Source organism: Amborella trichopoda, chromosome 10, assembly GCF_054954075.1.
Source record: "Amborella trichopoda isolate Santa Cruz 75 chromosome 10, AtrichopodaSantaCruz75HAP2 v2.0, whole genome shotgun sequence".
NCBI lineage: Eukaryota > Viridiplantae > Streptophyta > Magnoliopsida > Amborellales > Amborellaceae > Amborella > Amborella trichopoda.
In genome coordinates this window covers 36,938,949-36,956,916 of record NC_142345.1, presented here as the reverse complement: position 1 = coordinate 36,956,916, position 17,968 = coordinate 36,938,949, and the positions used below count along the sequence as shown (strand labels likewise).

Genomic DNA, 17,968 nt, shown 5'->3' with positions numbered 1-17,968 from the left:
CACTAAAATGGACAGCTTATATTTATTGGGCTAGAAAAACACTTTCTAGGGTGTTTTTTCAAAATTTTCTTATTTGTGTTTGTGTTTTAGAATGAAAAGAGTGTACATTTAAAATTCATGTCAAACAAATATTTCTAACATGGTTTTTAAAGATGGTTGTATAATATTTCTATAAAACTATTACATGAAATCATTCCCCCACATTATTTTTTTATCTTTAAATCTTATAATTCAAGATGAAAATAAATTTTAAGGCTATCACACAATTTTTATATTGAAACAACATATTCTGATACCATTTGAAGGTGCGACTGACATTGTTTGTTTAAGGCCTCAGCCTTGGAGAAACCACACCCTTTTGTATGAGAAAATGGTTTAATAGGGCTCCAGCTCTATCAAAACAAGTAAAGCCTCACCTTATAACTTATCGAAAATTGTAATTCAAGCATTGGAAAACCTCTATATCAATCATCTTGGCTCGAACATTATAGTTGTGATAAAAAAAGAAAAAGGAATTCAAACTCTAAAAGTAATGTATATTGTAATAAATTATCTCGGTCATCCCTTTCACCTTAAAAATAAGAGTGGTAATAGATTTATTGTTGGTATTAGAAATTGATTTTAGAGCCGTCACAGATATTATTATTTTTAAAAATGCTTTCTCAGCGACGATTTGAGATGAGGGTTTATTTTGTTTTCATAAAGCCTAAGCCTTAAAGAAACCTCATCATAGGAAACTTACCAAACAAATTCCGGGCTACAAAAGTTTGTGGCCCGGACTGGCCCGGCTCGTTACCACCGTTGCCAAAAGGGGAAGCACGTTTGAAACAAAACTGGCGGAGCAGGCAGAAAGAAGGAAAGAAAGGCGGGGTTTTGGTGGAGGGAGAGAGAGCGACAACGTGTAGAGAGAGAGAAGGGGAAGGGAAGCGTATAGAAAGAGAGAGAAAGATAAAGAGAGGGAGAAAAGGAGGAGAGAGAAAAAGAGGCGGGGATTCCTGTATTGTAGAGAGAGAGAGAGAGTGGAGAATGGAGGGAAGCAATAGCAATTTGGGGGAGGGGATGATGGGGGTGGGATGTTTGCTGTGGATCAAGACGAGCCTCGGGGATGAGTTTCAGGGGCAGCTCCTCACTTTCGACAGGCCATCAGACATGCTTGTTATCCATATCCTTTCTCTTTCATTTTTTCATCTCCCCTTTCTTGAATCTTGATTACTCACTTCTTCTTCTCTTCTGAGTTCCTCTCTCTCTGTCTTTGAGAACTTGATACGAGTTGATTTTCTCCATCTAATTTTTGTGAAATGTTCCTCTTAATGCTGCAAAAGTTTCTTAACAATAATGGGTGTATCCAACACAAGAGATGTCAGATAATGGATCTAGACAGAACTTACGGTTGCTGAAGGCGAGCTACATAAAGGAATTCACCCTCTTGGGCCATGCTGAAGACCCCATTGACCTCAGCAAGTGCTCCATCGATCTCAACTCTCTACAGGCTCGTGAAGAATCGGCCATAAGGTATTTCTCAAACAATAGAAAGTGCAGTTTTTGTTAGAATTTTCTTTATCTTTCCTCCTCATTTTTTTCCATAAATTTCATTGCTCCTCTTGCTGGGGTTATATAGACCACAGCTGTATTCTCCTTTTCTTTTGAACTGTGATTAATTGTCACTCTTTCAATCGAGGAATGTTTTTGTTTTTTAATCATTTATTTCTGGATGTATTGTTATCTGTTTTCTTCTTTTGGGAGGAAGACAGGCGGAGATCGAGGCTGAAAGAATAGGAATTGGAGTGACAAGTGAGGCTCAGAGTCTATTTGATGCATTGTCCAAAACGTAAGTACCCGTTGCTAAATTATTAGTGGCATTTGGTTTATATCTGCTTGTTTGATTCACTTGATATAAAACAATTCCTTTCTGTTTGATAAGCTTCTGCCTTAATTATACAAGAAACAGTTAGAAGCTCAACATGGACTTGGTATGACTTGGAACCACTGATCACTAGTATTAGTTTTAGACAATTCGGCTGGGTTTTATTCTTTAACTATAGTGCTTTTGGTGGATAAGTAATGCCAGAAATTACATGTGTACAATAACTTTGAAAGTTATTAGTAGCCCTTGGAAACTGACTCAGGACTTGAAAATTGTGAGACTCGTTTAGGGAAAAGCTTATGTGATCGGGGAAAGCCTCTGCAATACTGGGCAACTATTCGAAGAAGAAGACATTAACTTATAAATTCACGATGAATGTGGAACATTCTTGCATTGGGAAACCTGCTAAATCTGGAAAACGTTTTTTATAGTTGGCTTCACCAGCCTGCTTCTAGTCAATGTGTCATTCAAACATGTTTAACATAATTTCATCATGGTGGTGTTCAAGGAAATTTATGAGCAACTAAAAGTATATGTTAGAATAGCAAGACACCCATAGTAGTTGTGCACAATGACAAGCGAATACATTTGATTTTCATGGATAGACTGATTTCATGACACTGACAATCTTACTAAAATCTCTGAGCTGCTAACTTGGCCCTCCTCTGGTATTTGCTAGACAATTTCAACTGAGATTTAGGGTTTGCATCTATGTGCTTTGGTATGTTGACAAACAGTTGGCGGGAAAACTCTGCAATTGATTGCAGAATTGAAATGCTTTTTTCAATTCAATCTTGTGTTAAATACCTGAGAAAAAAAAAATCTCCAAAGGGCTTACATGCTGTTAGTCATTACAAACCTTAGTCATCCTTTTCGCATTTGGAAAGAGAGGTGAGTAGATCTTTAATGGCACTTATAGGTTTTCTAAGCTTTAGGGAACCATATTAGGGACTTCGTGATGCTGTAGAAGCAGAAGCAAGGCCCTTTGTGTCAGGCCTTGATTGTTTTTTTCTTAAGCCATCGTATGTGGAAGCTGAGACTCTAATTGCTAAGAAAGGTGTCCATAGAGAAGCAACGAGGTGCCTCTTTCCTTCTTCTGCAAATCTAAGTAAAGCTATTTGGGTGGTAAATCCCCTTGTCCAAAAAAAAATGGAGTGGGGAGGAGGCTTCCTTTTGATCTAGGATGTTGTCATCCTCTTGACCTCTTTGTTTGACTACTCATTTCTCTCATCTCTTTGCTTTTCTCCAAGGTTTCAAAAAACTCTAGGCGGCCCCTAGGCGGCCTGCCTGGCGCCTAACGCCTAGCGCCCAGCGCCCAGCACCTAGGTGGGCACCCAAAACCTCGGGTGTCCTCGTAGTTTTAAAAAAAACGAGAAACGCCTAGTTCGCCTTGGTGCCCGCCCAGGTACATCCGCCCGTGTAGGGCCACCTGGGTCTAGGCGGGCAGATTTTTGGTCCAGGCCGCCTAGGCGCATGCCTTGGCCCCAGGCGGACCGTTTTTTAATACATTGCTTTTCTCCTATCCTTTGTCACCTCTTATTTTCTTTTGCTGTGTCCCATGGTTTCTTTATGCATCTTGTTGCCACCTACCTTTATCCTTGATACATATGGGAAAAAAGAAATGAGAAAAGAAAAGGAGCCGAGACATTTCCTAGAATGTAGTTGATGAACATAAAATGTATAGTTCGATCATTCCTCAGCTTGCTGCGTAATGTACTATCTGATATCTCATTGTTAGGATATTTATAGTTGAGTTGTTTGTTTCAAAAGAATCTACACCACTGTTTCATGCAGCTCTTTTTTTTTTAATATGAGAGTTGTTGTATTAAGTAAGGAGAAAATTACACAGGTATAGGCTAACCACATGCCGGGTGCCCTGTACAGTTTGGGGCGTAAAAAATGATAGCCCATTAGGGCAGAAAGAATACTATACAGTCAGGGGGCAAAAGACAAAGGTATCAAAAAGGAGGGCATGCAAGCAAAAGGTGTGCTGAAAAGGTCTCCTTTGGATCTGCGATAGAGGCTCTGGCTTGTGCGGCACCCTGTCTAGTGAGGTTGTCGGCTGCTGCATTTGCTTCCCTCCATGTATGTCCCCATGAGATGCATATCCCTGCAAAGGTGGTAACTCTCATAAAAAATATGATCTAACCTCAACGGGCAAGGTGAGGGTCTAGTAGCCCAAGTGAGGACGTTTTTGGAGTCTCCCTCAATGAGTAGGGTTGAGCTCCAGTTGGGGTTGAAGTTCTGAGGACTTCAAGGAGGGCTAGGGCCTCTGCCGTATTTGATTCAGCGTGCCCGATTGAGCGGGGGTAGGAGATGTTTCATGCAATTGTTTGATATAATCTTTATGGATTTTTATCACAGATCCTTTCTCAGGCACATCATCTTGTCATACTATATTGCAAATTTTTGATGGATTGTGGTGTTGTAGACCATATGGTAGGATTTCTAATCTCTTTCAATATTCATGTGCGTCATTTGGTGACTAATTCGGATCCAATGTATCCGTACTCTTGATAACCACAATTGGAAATGTATAGAGTGCCCAACCTGTGGGACACCATAACTCTCTTGTAATTCTTCTTACCTTTGTACTATTGTTGACCCTCTTCAAAAAAAGATAATGACAATGTAATCCGTTTCGTCTTCCTGCCCCTTGGGTCTGCTCTATCTATATTATGTTATGAATTTACCCTGAATCTTATTTCTATTTGACATCCTTTGGAACAAAACTGCGATGCTTCACTAATTTTCTCTGAACCTTATTTCTATTTGATACCGTTTGGAACAAAACTGTGATGCTTTACCACTTAGTGATGTTTATCATGTTTTGGACCTCTCAACGGAGAAGCTTATCTGGAGGGGGCATAAAATAGCTAGGCACCCTTTCTATGCTAAGATTTGAAAATAACTATGCTAAGCTTTGAAATTGAGTATGTTTATTATGTAAGATTTTCAAATTGCTCTGATGTGGCACCTTTGGAATGTTCACATCATTTACTTTTGGTTCTTATTGGTTCAATATTCATCAAATAATTGGGATAAGGATTGGATGATGATGGTGAAAGGGATGATGATGAAAGGATAATAACATTCCAATGAGTTGTACAAGATTTGTGCAGTATGTTTTAAAAATGCATGGCATGACTATCTGCTTACACCTCCCTTATATCATATGGAAATAGGTTATTCATACTATTTCTAATTTTATGATTCTGCCTCCTGTTTTTTCCATTGCAAGATCTCTGTATTAGGTCCTCTATGTTGATATATTTTCCATAAAGACATGGATATATTTCAGAAATTTAATTTTGAGGTTCATCAGATATTTTTACAGTTGTTAATTGATTATAAATTAGTTTGATAAGTTATTGATGGACAATATCTACCAAGATGACTAAGAGAGTTCTACCTGCTCGGAAACGAGTTCTTATTTCACTGCATTGGTTAGACCATTATTCTAGCTTCGTTTTTTTAATAGATTTGCTGCACCTTACTTGTGTTGTTCCTCCCGTTCAAAGAATTCAGTCCTTTAAACTCAATGCTGAATTTGAAGGTTTGTGGAAGTTTTGATTGGTTCAAACTTAATTTTGGAGAGAGAGAGAGAGAGAGAGAGAGAGAGAGAGGATGTTCAAGAGAGTTCGTTGTTTTAATACTTGTTCTTCTCTCTCTTATGACCACCATTACTTACAATTTAACAAATAATATCTTTTTCAATTTCTAAACAATACGAATTTTTTGTGCTATCGGCACACTATTGGTATGGTTGTTACCTTATTTCTAAAAGAAAGATGGTTAGAAAAACCCGAAATCTCTCACCCAAGGTCACGATTCCGATTCTGAATAGCGTTTCTGCAATTCCGACAAGTAATCTTCACTTAATCCATTTTCGTGAAAGTCATGAATTTCGATTCCCTATTTTAGGAATCTCGATTGCAACACTTACAGAATCTCGTTTCTAATATTTATTGATTATCGATTATGCAATTGTTGAATCTTGATTCTACACTTGTTGAATTTGGATTCCACAAGTAATGATACTCGATTATATTGTTTTTAAATCCAGATTCTTGAAAATCAAGTACCGAGGTTCGTAGATGCAAGAGACAATGAATTAATTGAACATCGAGTCTTGCTTCCACCCTCATAGAATCTTGATCTAATTTTTTTTGAAATCATAATAGGACAAAATCAAATACTAATTTCTAGGTGCACGAATTTGTGACTTTGGGTTGGTTCAAATATTTATGAATTTCGATTCGAGTTATTTGGAAACCAGACCAGAGATAATTGTCGCCGGTAGTTCATATGTGCTTTGAATAATAGATATTTAGGTTCGATTCATATTACATTTCTAATATTTCTGGGACTAGCTTCGATCACGTTTCTAATAGTGCTAGGGTTGACTGCCTTCTCTTAAAATATAGGTAAAGAGTTTTACGTTCAAATAGAGCTACAACACAGACAACACCATGACACAAACAAAATCCTATTTTGAAATATAATAATGAAAGCAAAATCACATATTGAAATTACATGAGATAATATTTGTATCTTTTATAGACATTGCCGTAGTGGATAACGATTGTCTATTAATTGACCATACTTCTGATACCATGTCTAAGGCCTCAATAGTTAATACATTGACTTCAAATCTATGGAACCCTTATTCAGGTCTCAGAGACCTATATCTCGATTGCTTGATGAGGTTCTAAGTTATTAAAAGGCACGAGATGTCTTTGATGTAGGAATCTTGATGCTAAGGGGGTTGAAACTCGACCCATAGAGTTACAAATCTCGATTTCCAAGTGGGTCAAAACTTGAATCCAAACTGAGATAAATTTTGATTCCAAACTGGTATGAATCTGGATACCAAATGTGTCAAAAACTCGATTCCAAAGGTGTTAGAATCTCAATTCCATGTATAAAGGAATATCCATTCCATATGGGTTGATTCCAAATAGGTCGCTAACTCGATTCCAAAGATGTGGGAATCTTAATTTCATATATGTTGGGATCTTGATTCTCTTCGGGTCAAATCTTGATTCCTATAAAGTGGGATATGGAGGTCGATTTCAAAAACATGAATCTTTTAGCTAGTTGTTATTCTGCAATTCCTATTCCTAAAACAATTTGATTTCTTAAGCGTTTCCAATAATTATGAGAAAACTGTTACTTTTGCTGAATAAAGGAAGTTGTTTGCATTGCAATCTCAATATTCTTAATTAAATTGGAGTTCCTCCCTCCAAATCATTGTTTTAAAACTTGGTGAGTGAATTTCTCGCTCAAGTCGATTCAGCTCAAGCATCCAACTCGTCTTGGCCGAGTCTATTGTTTCCCTATTAATTTGTATCTTTTAACTGAGTTTTATCGAGTCATCTAGGCTTGGGACCCAGCCAAATCACAAGCAGAGTCCATTTTCTAAAACTCTGCAACCAATACCCTTGCAATAAAGAGAATAGACAAAGCTTAATTAAACATTTAAATATTGTTTAAATAATCCAGCCACGAAGTAAAAATTAGTCTAACTTTTTTGTAATCTCGAGAGTTATACGAGTAATACTAATTTTTTGCATGTGACAAGTGATTTGATTTTCATTTGAGCATTGATCATTAGTGGCAAGTGTTCATTCTGGTTTCTTAATGATATAGTTATTGGAGGCAGGAGCTAGTGCGCGAGGGGAAGTGAGAGTAAGAGTAGGGGTTGTTGCTTGTTAGAAGAGTTCTTAGTTGGGGACTTTGCGTACGATTTTAAAGTGGAGAAATTTAAGAAAATAGAAGATTAATCATCATTCTATCCCAACTACTTGGGGTCAGTTGCACAAATCATGTTTCGCGATTCCACTTTATCAAGGGTCATACCCTCATTCAGACTATAAGTCACCATATCTCTTCTTATTACTTCCATCTGTCGTCCTTTTGGGCCTTCCCCAATCTATTTTGGAGCCTTCCATTTGAACCAAATTGCCCCTCCTAACTAGAGTTGTTCTAGGTCGACGCTGTGCATGGTTAGACCACCTAAGTCTACTTTCCTTCACTTGTTGCCCTTAAGTTCCCTCGTATGTATTCATTCTGAATTCTATCCTTTCTTGTCTTGCCGCTTATCCATTTCAACACATCTCATACACGCATTCAATGAATATGTTGTTTCTTGGCTGCCTAACATTGGTCCCATAATGCATGACTGGTCTTACAACGCTCCTGTAGAACTTCCTCCTCAGTTTCACATTACTATGCGACGATCAGATAAGACTCCAGAGGCACGTCTCTACTTCACTCAGCTCTAATTATATGCGTGACATCTTCCTCAATTTATCCATTATCACGGATTATTGTCCCGAGATATTGAAAATCTTTAAGGTACTTTTTGGCCATTAATCTTAACTAATTCCCCTTTTTTTACTCCTATTATTACTAAACTTGCATTTCATATATTCTGTCTTAGTCCGGCTAATTAACATTCAGTCCCATAAAGCATGAGTGATCTTACAACCATCCTGTAAAACTTCATATTCAGTTTCATTGGTATGCGGCAATTGCATAGAACTCCGGATGCACATCCACTTTGACCACCCAACTCTAATTCTGCACACGACATCTTCCTTAATCACTACATTTTCTTAGATCATTGACCCAAGATATCGAAAATAATATCTTTTAGGTATTTCTTGGCTATCAATTTTAACTACTTTTTTCGTTTTTACTCCTATTATTACTAAACTTGCATTCCATATGTTCAGCCTTAGTTTGGCTAATTTTAAAACCTTTAGATTCTAGAGCTTCCCTTACAAACTTCCAACTTTGTGTTGTTGCCGCCACTTGTCTCATCAATCAAAACTATATCATCCACGAACAACGTATAACATGGTACCTCATCAATCAAAACTATGTCATCCGCGAACAACATACACCACGAGTACCTCATCTTTAGATGCTTAGTTAACTCATCCATAACCAAAATAAAGAGATATGGGCTTAATATTGACCTCTGATATAGGCCTAGTGGCTTACTGTCACTTGAAACTCATTGGTCTCTCCATTAGTTGTCCTAACCCTAGTTAGCACTCCCTCATATATATATATCTCACCGTGTTCATATATTACCTAAAGGCTCCTTTCTTTTTCAACACCCTCTAAATTGATTATTTATTATCATATCATATGCTGTCTCTAAATCAATGACGGCCATGTGGAGGTCTCTTACTTCTCCCTAAGCTTCTCAATCAGTTGCTTATGTAGGAAAATAACCTCAATTGTTGACCTCCCTGGTATAAAACTAAACTGATTTTATGAAACACTCGTTTCATGTCCTAGTTGTTGCTCAATTGCTCTCTTCACAATTTCATTGTATGCCTCGTAATTTTGACCCTGCGATAGTTCATACTGTTATGTATGTCTCTTTTGTTCTTATAAATAGGTACCGCACAATAATTTTCTCCATTCGTCTGACATTTCTTTTGTTCTTAACATCTTGTTGAACAACATGGTTAGCCACAATATGCCAATCTCTCCCACGCACTTCCAAACCTCTATTGGGATACCATTAGGTCTTAAAACATTTCCTATTTTCTTCTTTCTCAAAGCTTCTTTCACTTCAAATAGCCTAATCTTGCAAATGTATCTATGACCTCTAACATTATTTATGTTGAAGGTTTCTCCTAGCGCTGTATTCCCAAAGTGTTTGTCATTTAACAATTTTTGAAAATAAGTTCATAAACTTTTCGTTGACCTCGTCATCCTTCACCAATATCCTCTGATCCTCATTCTTAATGCATTTAATAGGATCTAGATCCCTATACATCCTCGTTCTTTTTCACCTTATCTTGTCCTTAGTTTGTCGTATAGATCATCATATACCTTAAGCTCAGTGTTCCTATTTTCTTAGTGTTTTTCTTAGCATTTTTATATTCTTCTAACTTTTGATCATTTCTATTACATTGCTAAGCCATGCTAATAAAAATTAACATATTTAAGTTTATTTATCTTCTTCTTAACATTAATGACTAGTATTATATATGTTGGTTTTCTGATTCCATTGTGACATTTTTTGTAGAGTCTCTCCTTGGCCAAAGTCAGTTTCTGATGAGTTATTTTCGAATATACTCAATATAGTTAAACCCTGGTTTAGGTCCGGAAATCAGAGGAGGGGAGAGACGTAGACTAAAATTAAATTAGTAATTCGATAAACATTACAAGGGACTTGAATGGCTCGAGATGCTTTCACTTTCTTCCAAGTGTTAAATGCCCCCGACTTGGAGTCTAACTCAAAATGTAATCAGATTCTGGCGAGTATACTCTTTGGATGCAACAAACTCTTTGGATGCAACAAATCCTCTAAAATCCCATCTTCACTCTGATTTTTGTCTTCCAACCGGTAGAAATTTCATAAGCTTCTATTTGAGACTAATTTTGCCTAAAACTGACTTATAAAATCTCAAACTCAAAATATTTGAGTCAAAGTTTTCCCTCTTTCAAAACTTTTGAAAACAGGGAGAAAGGGATTAAAAAGACTCCCTTAACAAAGGGCTACCAAGAGAAAAGTCATTATATATATATATATGTACTTTGGAGAGATGCTCTAGAATCCCAAGGTTTTAAAATTAGCCGCATTAAGACAGAGTATATGGAATGCAAGTTTAGTAATCATAGGAGTAGAGACGAGGAAGTAGTTAAGATTGACGGTCAGGAAGTACAACAAAGACTACACTTTCAATACCTTGGGTCGATAATCCAGGAAAATGAAGAGATTGAGGACGATGTCGCGCATAGAATTAGAGCTGGGTGGGCGAAGTGGAGATGTGCAACTGGAATTTTATGTGATTGCCGCATATCAATGAAGCTGAAGGGTAAGTTCTATAGGATAGCTGTGGGACTGGCTTTGCTTTATGGGGCGGAATGTTAGACGGACAAAAACAATATATCCATAAAATGAGTGTAGTGGAGATGAGGATGTTGAGATGGATGAGTGGCATGACAAGAAGGGATAGAATCCGAAATGAGAGAGAGTACACTTAAGTGGGTTGGCAATGTGTGGCGTCGACCCAGTACAACACCTATTAGGAGGTGCGAGTTAGTTCAAGTGGAAGGATTGAAAAGGGCAAGGAGTAGGTCCCAAAGGACGCAGTTGGAAGTAGTTTGAAAAGATACGAGGACTTATGGCCTCACTGAGGGACCCTAAGCCCTAAGCCCTAAACCCTAAACCTTAAAACCCTAAACCCTTAATCCTAAACCCTAAATCCTAAACCCTAAACACATGGCCTTAAATAGAGCAAAATGGCGAACTATGATTTGTGTACCCATTAATTGGTAAAAAGCTATGATGATGATGATGATATATGTATAATGTACAATATTAAATTATGAATATCTTTACACCTCGCAAAACGAGGGGAAAGCCCCCACAAAAAGTCACACATGACACATGCCATGAAAAAAGTGGGGAAGTCCCCAAAAGTGTCAGTCCCTAATGGACCGCCACACGCATAGTGCATCACTACAGTGGTAAAAATTTTTGGCAAACTACAAAATTCCATCCCCCTCCCCTCCTTTTTTTTCTTCTTATGTTAAAAATAAAATAAAATTATGATCCATAGGGACCATTAACTGTAGTCTGGAAGAAGAAATAAAATATAATAAAAATTAAGTGAAGTGCGATGTGACAATATGCGCCTCAAGCATCATCGCCCTCGTGTGTGCATATGCATTATACACTACTTTTGCTCCATATGGGCATAATCTTCAAACTTTCCCAAACAAGCTATAAAAACCCATATTTGCGGCTACTCCAGAAACCCTTGGACCTTCACCTCAAACTCCAATTGTTGAAGGATTGAGAACCCTAGAACACTCCTAATCTATAAGGCGTTATTCATTATAAAACAAGAGAAGGATATGGGGCTTCTAAAAGGCTCTAATATTGATCGATCTGTCATTCATTAGGCTCTATATCCTGTTTTTCTTTGTTTTAGGGAGATTTATTTTAGAGAGAGAATGATCTTGGAGATTTTTGGATCCTTACCCATTTAAAAATATAGGTAATTGACTTGCAGCTTCACAAACTCACCCTTGAGATTGTTTTAGGCATTACTAGGAAGGTATTTGGGCTAATTTACCCCAAAAAAAGTCATTTGGGCTAAGATTCACGAACTACAAGAAATCGAAATTTCTTTTGATTGTTTGATAAGTTGTCATTTTCATCCTTTTTGTATTTTTTCTTCCTGGGGGGTAGTCTCCATCGTCATCAAGTAACAAGGATCCAACCTGGAAATATGCTGAATTCAACTCTGATCAAAAGGGAGTTATTTGTTACTTGAGAATTGACTTTCTTCAATTTTATATGTCATAAGCTTTTGGTCTTTCCCTCTTTGGAGTTTAAACTTTAAATTTTGGATGTTTATTTGAAGTTTGGATGTGGATATCATTATGAGATAGAATGGTTTGCTTTGTTTTACATGTTAATTGCATTAGACATTTAAAGTGTTAAAGATTAGAAGTAAGGACAACAAACTCTATAAATTGTTATTAGGTTATTGGGGGTATAGACTATCAAACAACTAGTATATTAGAGATAATGAATAAATTACAATACCTACTACCACATAAATCATATTTATGTTTTTTCTTTGCGTTATTACATATGATTTTATAAATTTTTTAATTTTTTAAATTTGTTAACTGCGTGGTAAGTGATGTTCCTGCATAGGGACCACATCAAGCCGCATTCACCACCTAGGACCCCCGCCAATATTACCATCCTAGTCCATAGTCCATACCCTTCAACCTTTGAGATGCCAATCTTAAATGATTCTTAAGAACCCTCTAATAAGCTTAAAAAATCTATAAATCAAAATACAAACCAAAAAAATAATGTTCGGACCAATTTTTCAAAACTTTGAATTAACCTGTCAATCTAACAGGAAAGCAAGAATGTGTATTTTTCTTGTTTTTTTGCACTCTAATATGTAAAAAAAAGGTTTAGGACACATAGAAACCTAAACCATCCCCACCCCAAAATTGCCCCATGTGGATGAGGCATTTTTGTGGTGGGCATAGTCCTTGGGCGCCCGCCCATGGACCCAGTGCTCAGGAGGCCTGCCTAGGCCTGTGAGCATTGCCCAGGTCCCCTTGGCCCGCCTAGGCAGCTGTTTTTTGGATCTATGAACCCCCGCCCACATCGTGTCTGCATCCCATATTTTAAAACATTACTACCTATTAAGGATTGAGGTCTTGAGGTGCACAGGATCCAGATTCACTAGCATTATAATATAGTATAGTATATAATGTGGTGCAGCGTAGTATATATGTTAGTATATGCTATATAAGTATAGTATATATTGCATAGTTGTATACATAAGATTTAAATACAGAGTACCATACAGTACAATAGTGTAGTAGAATCTAGCATATAGTATAGTAGTATAATATAGCATAGCAGTGTAATATTGTATAGCAGTATGCTATATTGTAGTAGATACACTATAGAACTATAGTAGTTGAGTGCTATCGGGGGCCTAGATTTTTACCAAGCACCCCCATACATCGGGATCAAGATCCCTAGATTTTTGGATGGCCTATGATCCCTCCCATTGATCCCTAGATTTCAGGGTGGCCTATGATCCCTACCACAGGGAGCCATCTACTTGTCATGATCACACGATCCCAATTCCGATACGGGTCTGATTAGATTCTGATCGTGATCACCATGTGGCAGTTAATAGAGCTCTATATTTCCATCCTGTTCCTAGTCATCACTGTCTACTGCCTAGAACAACCAGTTGCTTAGTATAGGCTAGTGCCATTTCAAAGTTGGCCTTACTCCATTTGAAAGATACTCCACTATTATGTGTGAACAATATGTTAGGTGCCCCATCCCACTTCCAGCAAGTCGCCTGTTGCATGAACACAGTTTTCTTCTAAAGGCATGCAACCTCCACATGTAATACATTGTTGACTTGAATGTTCGTGAGGCTCAAGCTTTTTCCAAGTTTTTCACCCACTACTGCGGGAGGGCATTTCAATAATGTGGTGATATTCACTAAATCATAATACTTATCAACGGTCATTTATATGTATGATTGAAAAATAAATCATCATCATCATCATCATCATCTAAGCCTTATCCCAACTATTTGGGGTCGGCTATATGAATCATGTTCAACCATTCTACTCATAGGTTCAAGATTCATGACAATATTTGGCAAAGTTCTACGCTGGCTGCCCTACCTAACACAACCTGCCATTCTGCTCATATTTTATGTTTGAAAAATAAATACAAAAAGATAACTAAGCACATCGTTGGAAATATGATAATAGCCATGGACCTCGGTGATCAGGATCTAAATCATCATCATTAGATCTTTTTCCTAACTATTTGGGGTCAGCTACATGAATCCTGGTCTGCCATTTTGCTCTATCAAAGGCATTGGTCAGGATCTATAGTATGTCTTACAAATTCGTGGACTAAAATATGAATTAGAGTGAGTTTGTACAGTACACTTGCCCCCGTTCTACATTATATGGGTGAGTTTGTACTATATGCTCACCCGAGTTCTACAATACATGGTTGACTTTGTACTATACCCTTGAGTGCTGTATTGGTACTCCACCTCCCCTAATCTGTGCATTGTACTCGCCTACGCTGGATGCCGAGGTCAAGTAACTCAGTCTAGACACTCAGTCTAGACTGAGTTGACTCGGCCAAGTTTTCAAAACACTGATAGGGATTGTTCGCTCTGTCTCACATATAATTGATGGCAGGAATCCCCTCCTTGACAGTGAGACTCATCATCACGTACCTTCACGAAGCTCCTTTTGGTACTAGAATGTAGTTCTTAGAAGTATTCGTAATGGAATGTTATATGTGGGATGAGTTTGTCTGAGTGGCATTGTAGAGTACAAAGTCACATACTATGTATTCCCCATTCAATGCAAAATCAATGGGCCTCTTTTGTCAATATATTTCATATTTTCCATAATTTTTCTATTATTCATAAATTTTTCTTCTATTTTTAATTATTTGAATTTTTACTTGAATTTTCAGGATTTTCCTAAATTTAAATGAAATTCCCCGAGCCCTTTAGTGGGCTTGGGCAGGAGTCCGGGTAGTCACTTGGATTCGCCCCGGCTGTAACGAAATCTCTGGCCTGTCTCGAGTAATTTGATCTGTGTCATAGTCCACTTTAGGTTTCAAAGTAATTCAAGAACCACCCATTATGTCGGTTTGTGCTCTGCTCTCTGGGCTTAATTACCCGAGAAAATTCTTACCTGACTTGGAGACTTTTGTTGGGTGTCAAGATGAATTAAGATGTTAAGCTTGAAGTGGATGATATGCTTGTGAATCACATCTCTTTTGGTATCCGTTTTCTTCATGGATACGATTTGGACGTGGTGCCTTGTCCACATTTCACATTCTTGACGCTTGTCTGAGTTGTGGCAAAATCAGTGAACAATTTTCATGGAATGAGCAATTCTTATGTGACTTTCTTTTATGCTCATTCTTAATAGTAGTGTGGTTCTCTTAATTGCAATCTTTATTTCTAAGCACATTTCTTTTTAACTTTGACAAAATGACTGGTTTGCAGCAGTGTTACCCCGACATTCCACCTATAGGCTGGTGTCATGTGTTGATACACTGACACATGTCGATGCCCCTAGAAATGGGTTGGATTAGTATAATATAAAATATATCAATAGACTTAAGCTAGGGGCTTGAACTTGGGTTGTATTGAACAAAAAAACCACAGTTACATACTTGCTTTTTGGGACAAGTACTAGACAGTTTAACACAAGTTAGGCACCGACATGAGTATCAATGTTTCATGTAAAAGTGGTTTGCAGCAAAGGAGTGGGAATTTCCTCTGTTGTTGAACAGTTGTGTAAAGCTTTATTGATGGGAGCTTTTATTTCTTCATTATATTGAAGTGTTCTATGAGCTAGATTTTCCTTTCAAACTTATGGTGGATCCAGTCTAAATGAAAATGTTCAAGTAAATAAGTAATCATTTCATGTGCGACCAGTGATTGCCTCCCAATCAGCTTAAAGTGGTTTGATCCATGTATGCACTACTAGTATTGAAGATTCCAAGTCGTCAACTCATGCTTCATTTATTATTCTTGGTGAAATTTAGGCGAAACTTGACTGCTGCTTTCGTTATTTTACAGTTTCCCTCACATATGTCCATTTGCTTTATCGTAATATTAGGGCCGTTTTGTTTTGCCATGTGACAGAGATAATCATGATTTTATCTTGTAAATTTTTTCGAGATGTAATTTTATCTTTTAATTAAGTACAGCTAGCAACTAGCTGGAACTTTTTGCATTTTCAACTTGGATGCTATATAAACCATTGAATTGTTGTTACTTCAAAACAGTTTCTGGTTTCTATTGATGATACATTTTCCTGAATTTTTCTATTTCTTTTTGTAATATATGTCCTTGATAGTAATTCTTCTATATTCTTTTTTCAGGCTTCCAGTCTGTTGGGATAAGACTGTCATCGTTGTGATGAAAGAAGTTCGTGTTGGCAGCCCATACCTCCCTGAAAATGTGAGAGGTGGAACCCCTGCGGCTAATGAAAGAGTGAAGAAAGTGGTATGAACTTCTCTAAACTACTAACAGTTAATGAATTTCTCTTCATTTTCTATATAATTATAATGGGAATTCTCATTATTGAAAGCTAATATCCATGAAATTTATATCAACCTTTCTTTCTCTGATCTTTATCTTGTGCATGTCTAGCTTGAGTTGGAAAGGAAGAGGTTGCAATCTCGAAATGCCAGCCAGTAAACTTCCTCTTTTTCATTCTCTCATCAGATAATCTGGACAACAAATCCTGCTAACTTTTGCAGAGTATGATGGTTTATCGGCTATCACATCATCGTCATGGCATAAAGGCTAATTCACAGATGAAAGTGGGAATAGAATACCAATTTTGATGTTCCAACGTTTATTCTAGTCATGCTTTTTGTATTGTGCAATTAGGACTTTTCATGTAAACATTGACTAGCTTGGGAAGTGGGCAACTCTTTTATTGATTACATTCAATAAGTAAATTTGTACTACTACTCTCTCTCCTGCTTGATATATTACAAGGCTGACTTAGTTTTAGCGAATTCTAAAACTGATGATACCTAAGAACGACTAGCCAATTTTTCTTTCTTCGGTCTCCGGATGAGCAATGGGGGGGCATGAGGTGCTTTCTTCACTTGGTAATGTTTGCAGCTTGATTAATTCTGACCGATTATTGGGCGTGGTATGAGAGAGAGAGAGAGAGAGAGAGAGAGAGAGAGAGAGAGAGAGAGAGAGAGAGAGGATTTGGTTCGGGATTGACCGTGTTTGATGTATGGTGGATTGCTCCGTTTTCCGAAGACCAGAAGTTTCTACTATTTCAGTACTTCTTAATGTCTGGTCATGTAGACAATAGTCTGGTGTGTCATATAGATAATATGATAGCTGCAATATGGATACTCTAGATGGGGAGTAACAATAGAGCATTCAGTAGTCACAAAAGCCTGACCAGCGAAACTCATGGTCATAATCAGTGCTTGTGCTAAATCACGAAAAGAATCATGAGGTAACTCCATTGACCTAATATAAAGAGAGAATCGTGACAGCCCTGCTTAGAAACCACGATTAGGAACCCCTATTTAGGGGCTTCTTCAAGTTAAATGTTGATGGTGGTTTTTTTGAAACCTTGCCCTGTTAGAATTTAGTGATCAAAGATCATGTGAGGTGTATCCTCAACTATTCAGGAAAGTCAGGCCTACAACTGCTAATGGACAGATTGACAACAGCGGTGGCTGAAGGAGATTCACAGTAACATTACACAGTTGATCAAAGGGGACCAAACAAGCCTGAAAAACCGATTATACGGTAGAAAGATTGACATGTATATTTACTTCTAAACAATGCTTGCTATTTTTGTTTCAAACGCCAAATGGAACTTGGAAATTTATTTTCGCATCTAATTATGAAATTTGGAGCTCTAAAATTGATTCACACTTGGCGGTTCCGTGATCACTTGAAAATTGACGGTCTAGATAATATTCTACAAGATACATTATTTTTAAGGCTTGATTTTCTTTATTTGAACTCTATAATTATCTAA

The 17,968-nt window shown here is 37.4% G+C and overlaps 1 protein-coding gene across 1 annotated transcript; it reads left to right on the top strand.

Annotated features, from left to right (window-relative positions):
* Window positions 1-957: 957 nt before the first annotated feature.
* On the top strand, window positions 958-16,973 carry LOC18427594 (RNA-processing, Lsm domain-containing protein). Its single transcript, XM_088849917.1, has 5 exons — window positions 958-1,163; window positions 1,354-1,512; window positions 1,748-1,828; window positions 16,329-16,452; window positions 16,600-16,973. Exons 1-5 carry the CDS (start codon window positions 1,027-1,029, stop codon window positions 16,645-16,647), a joined length of 549 nt encoding a protein of 182 aa, XP_088706043.1. The 5' UTR covers window positions 958-1,026; the 3' UTR covers window positions 16,648-16,973.
* Window positions 16,974-17,968: the final 995 nt, after the last annotated feature.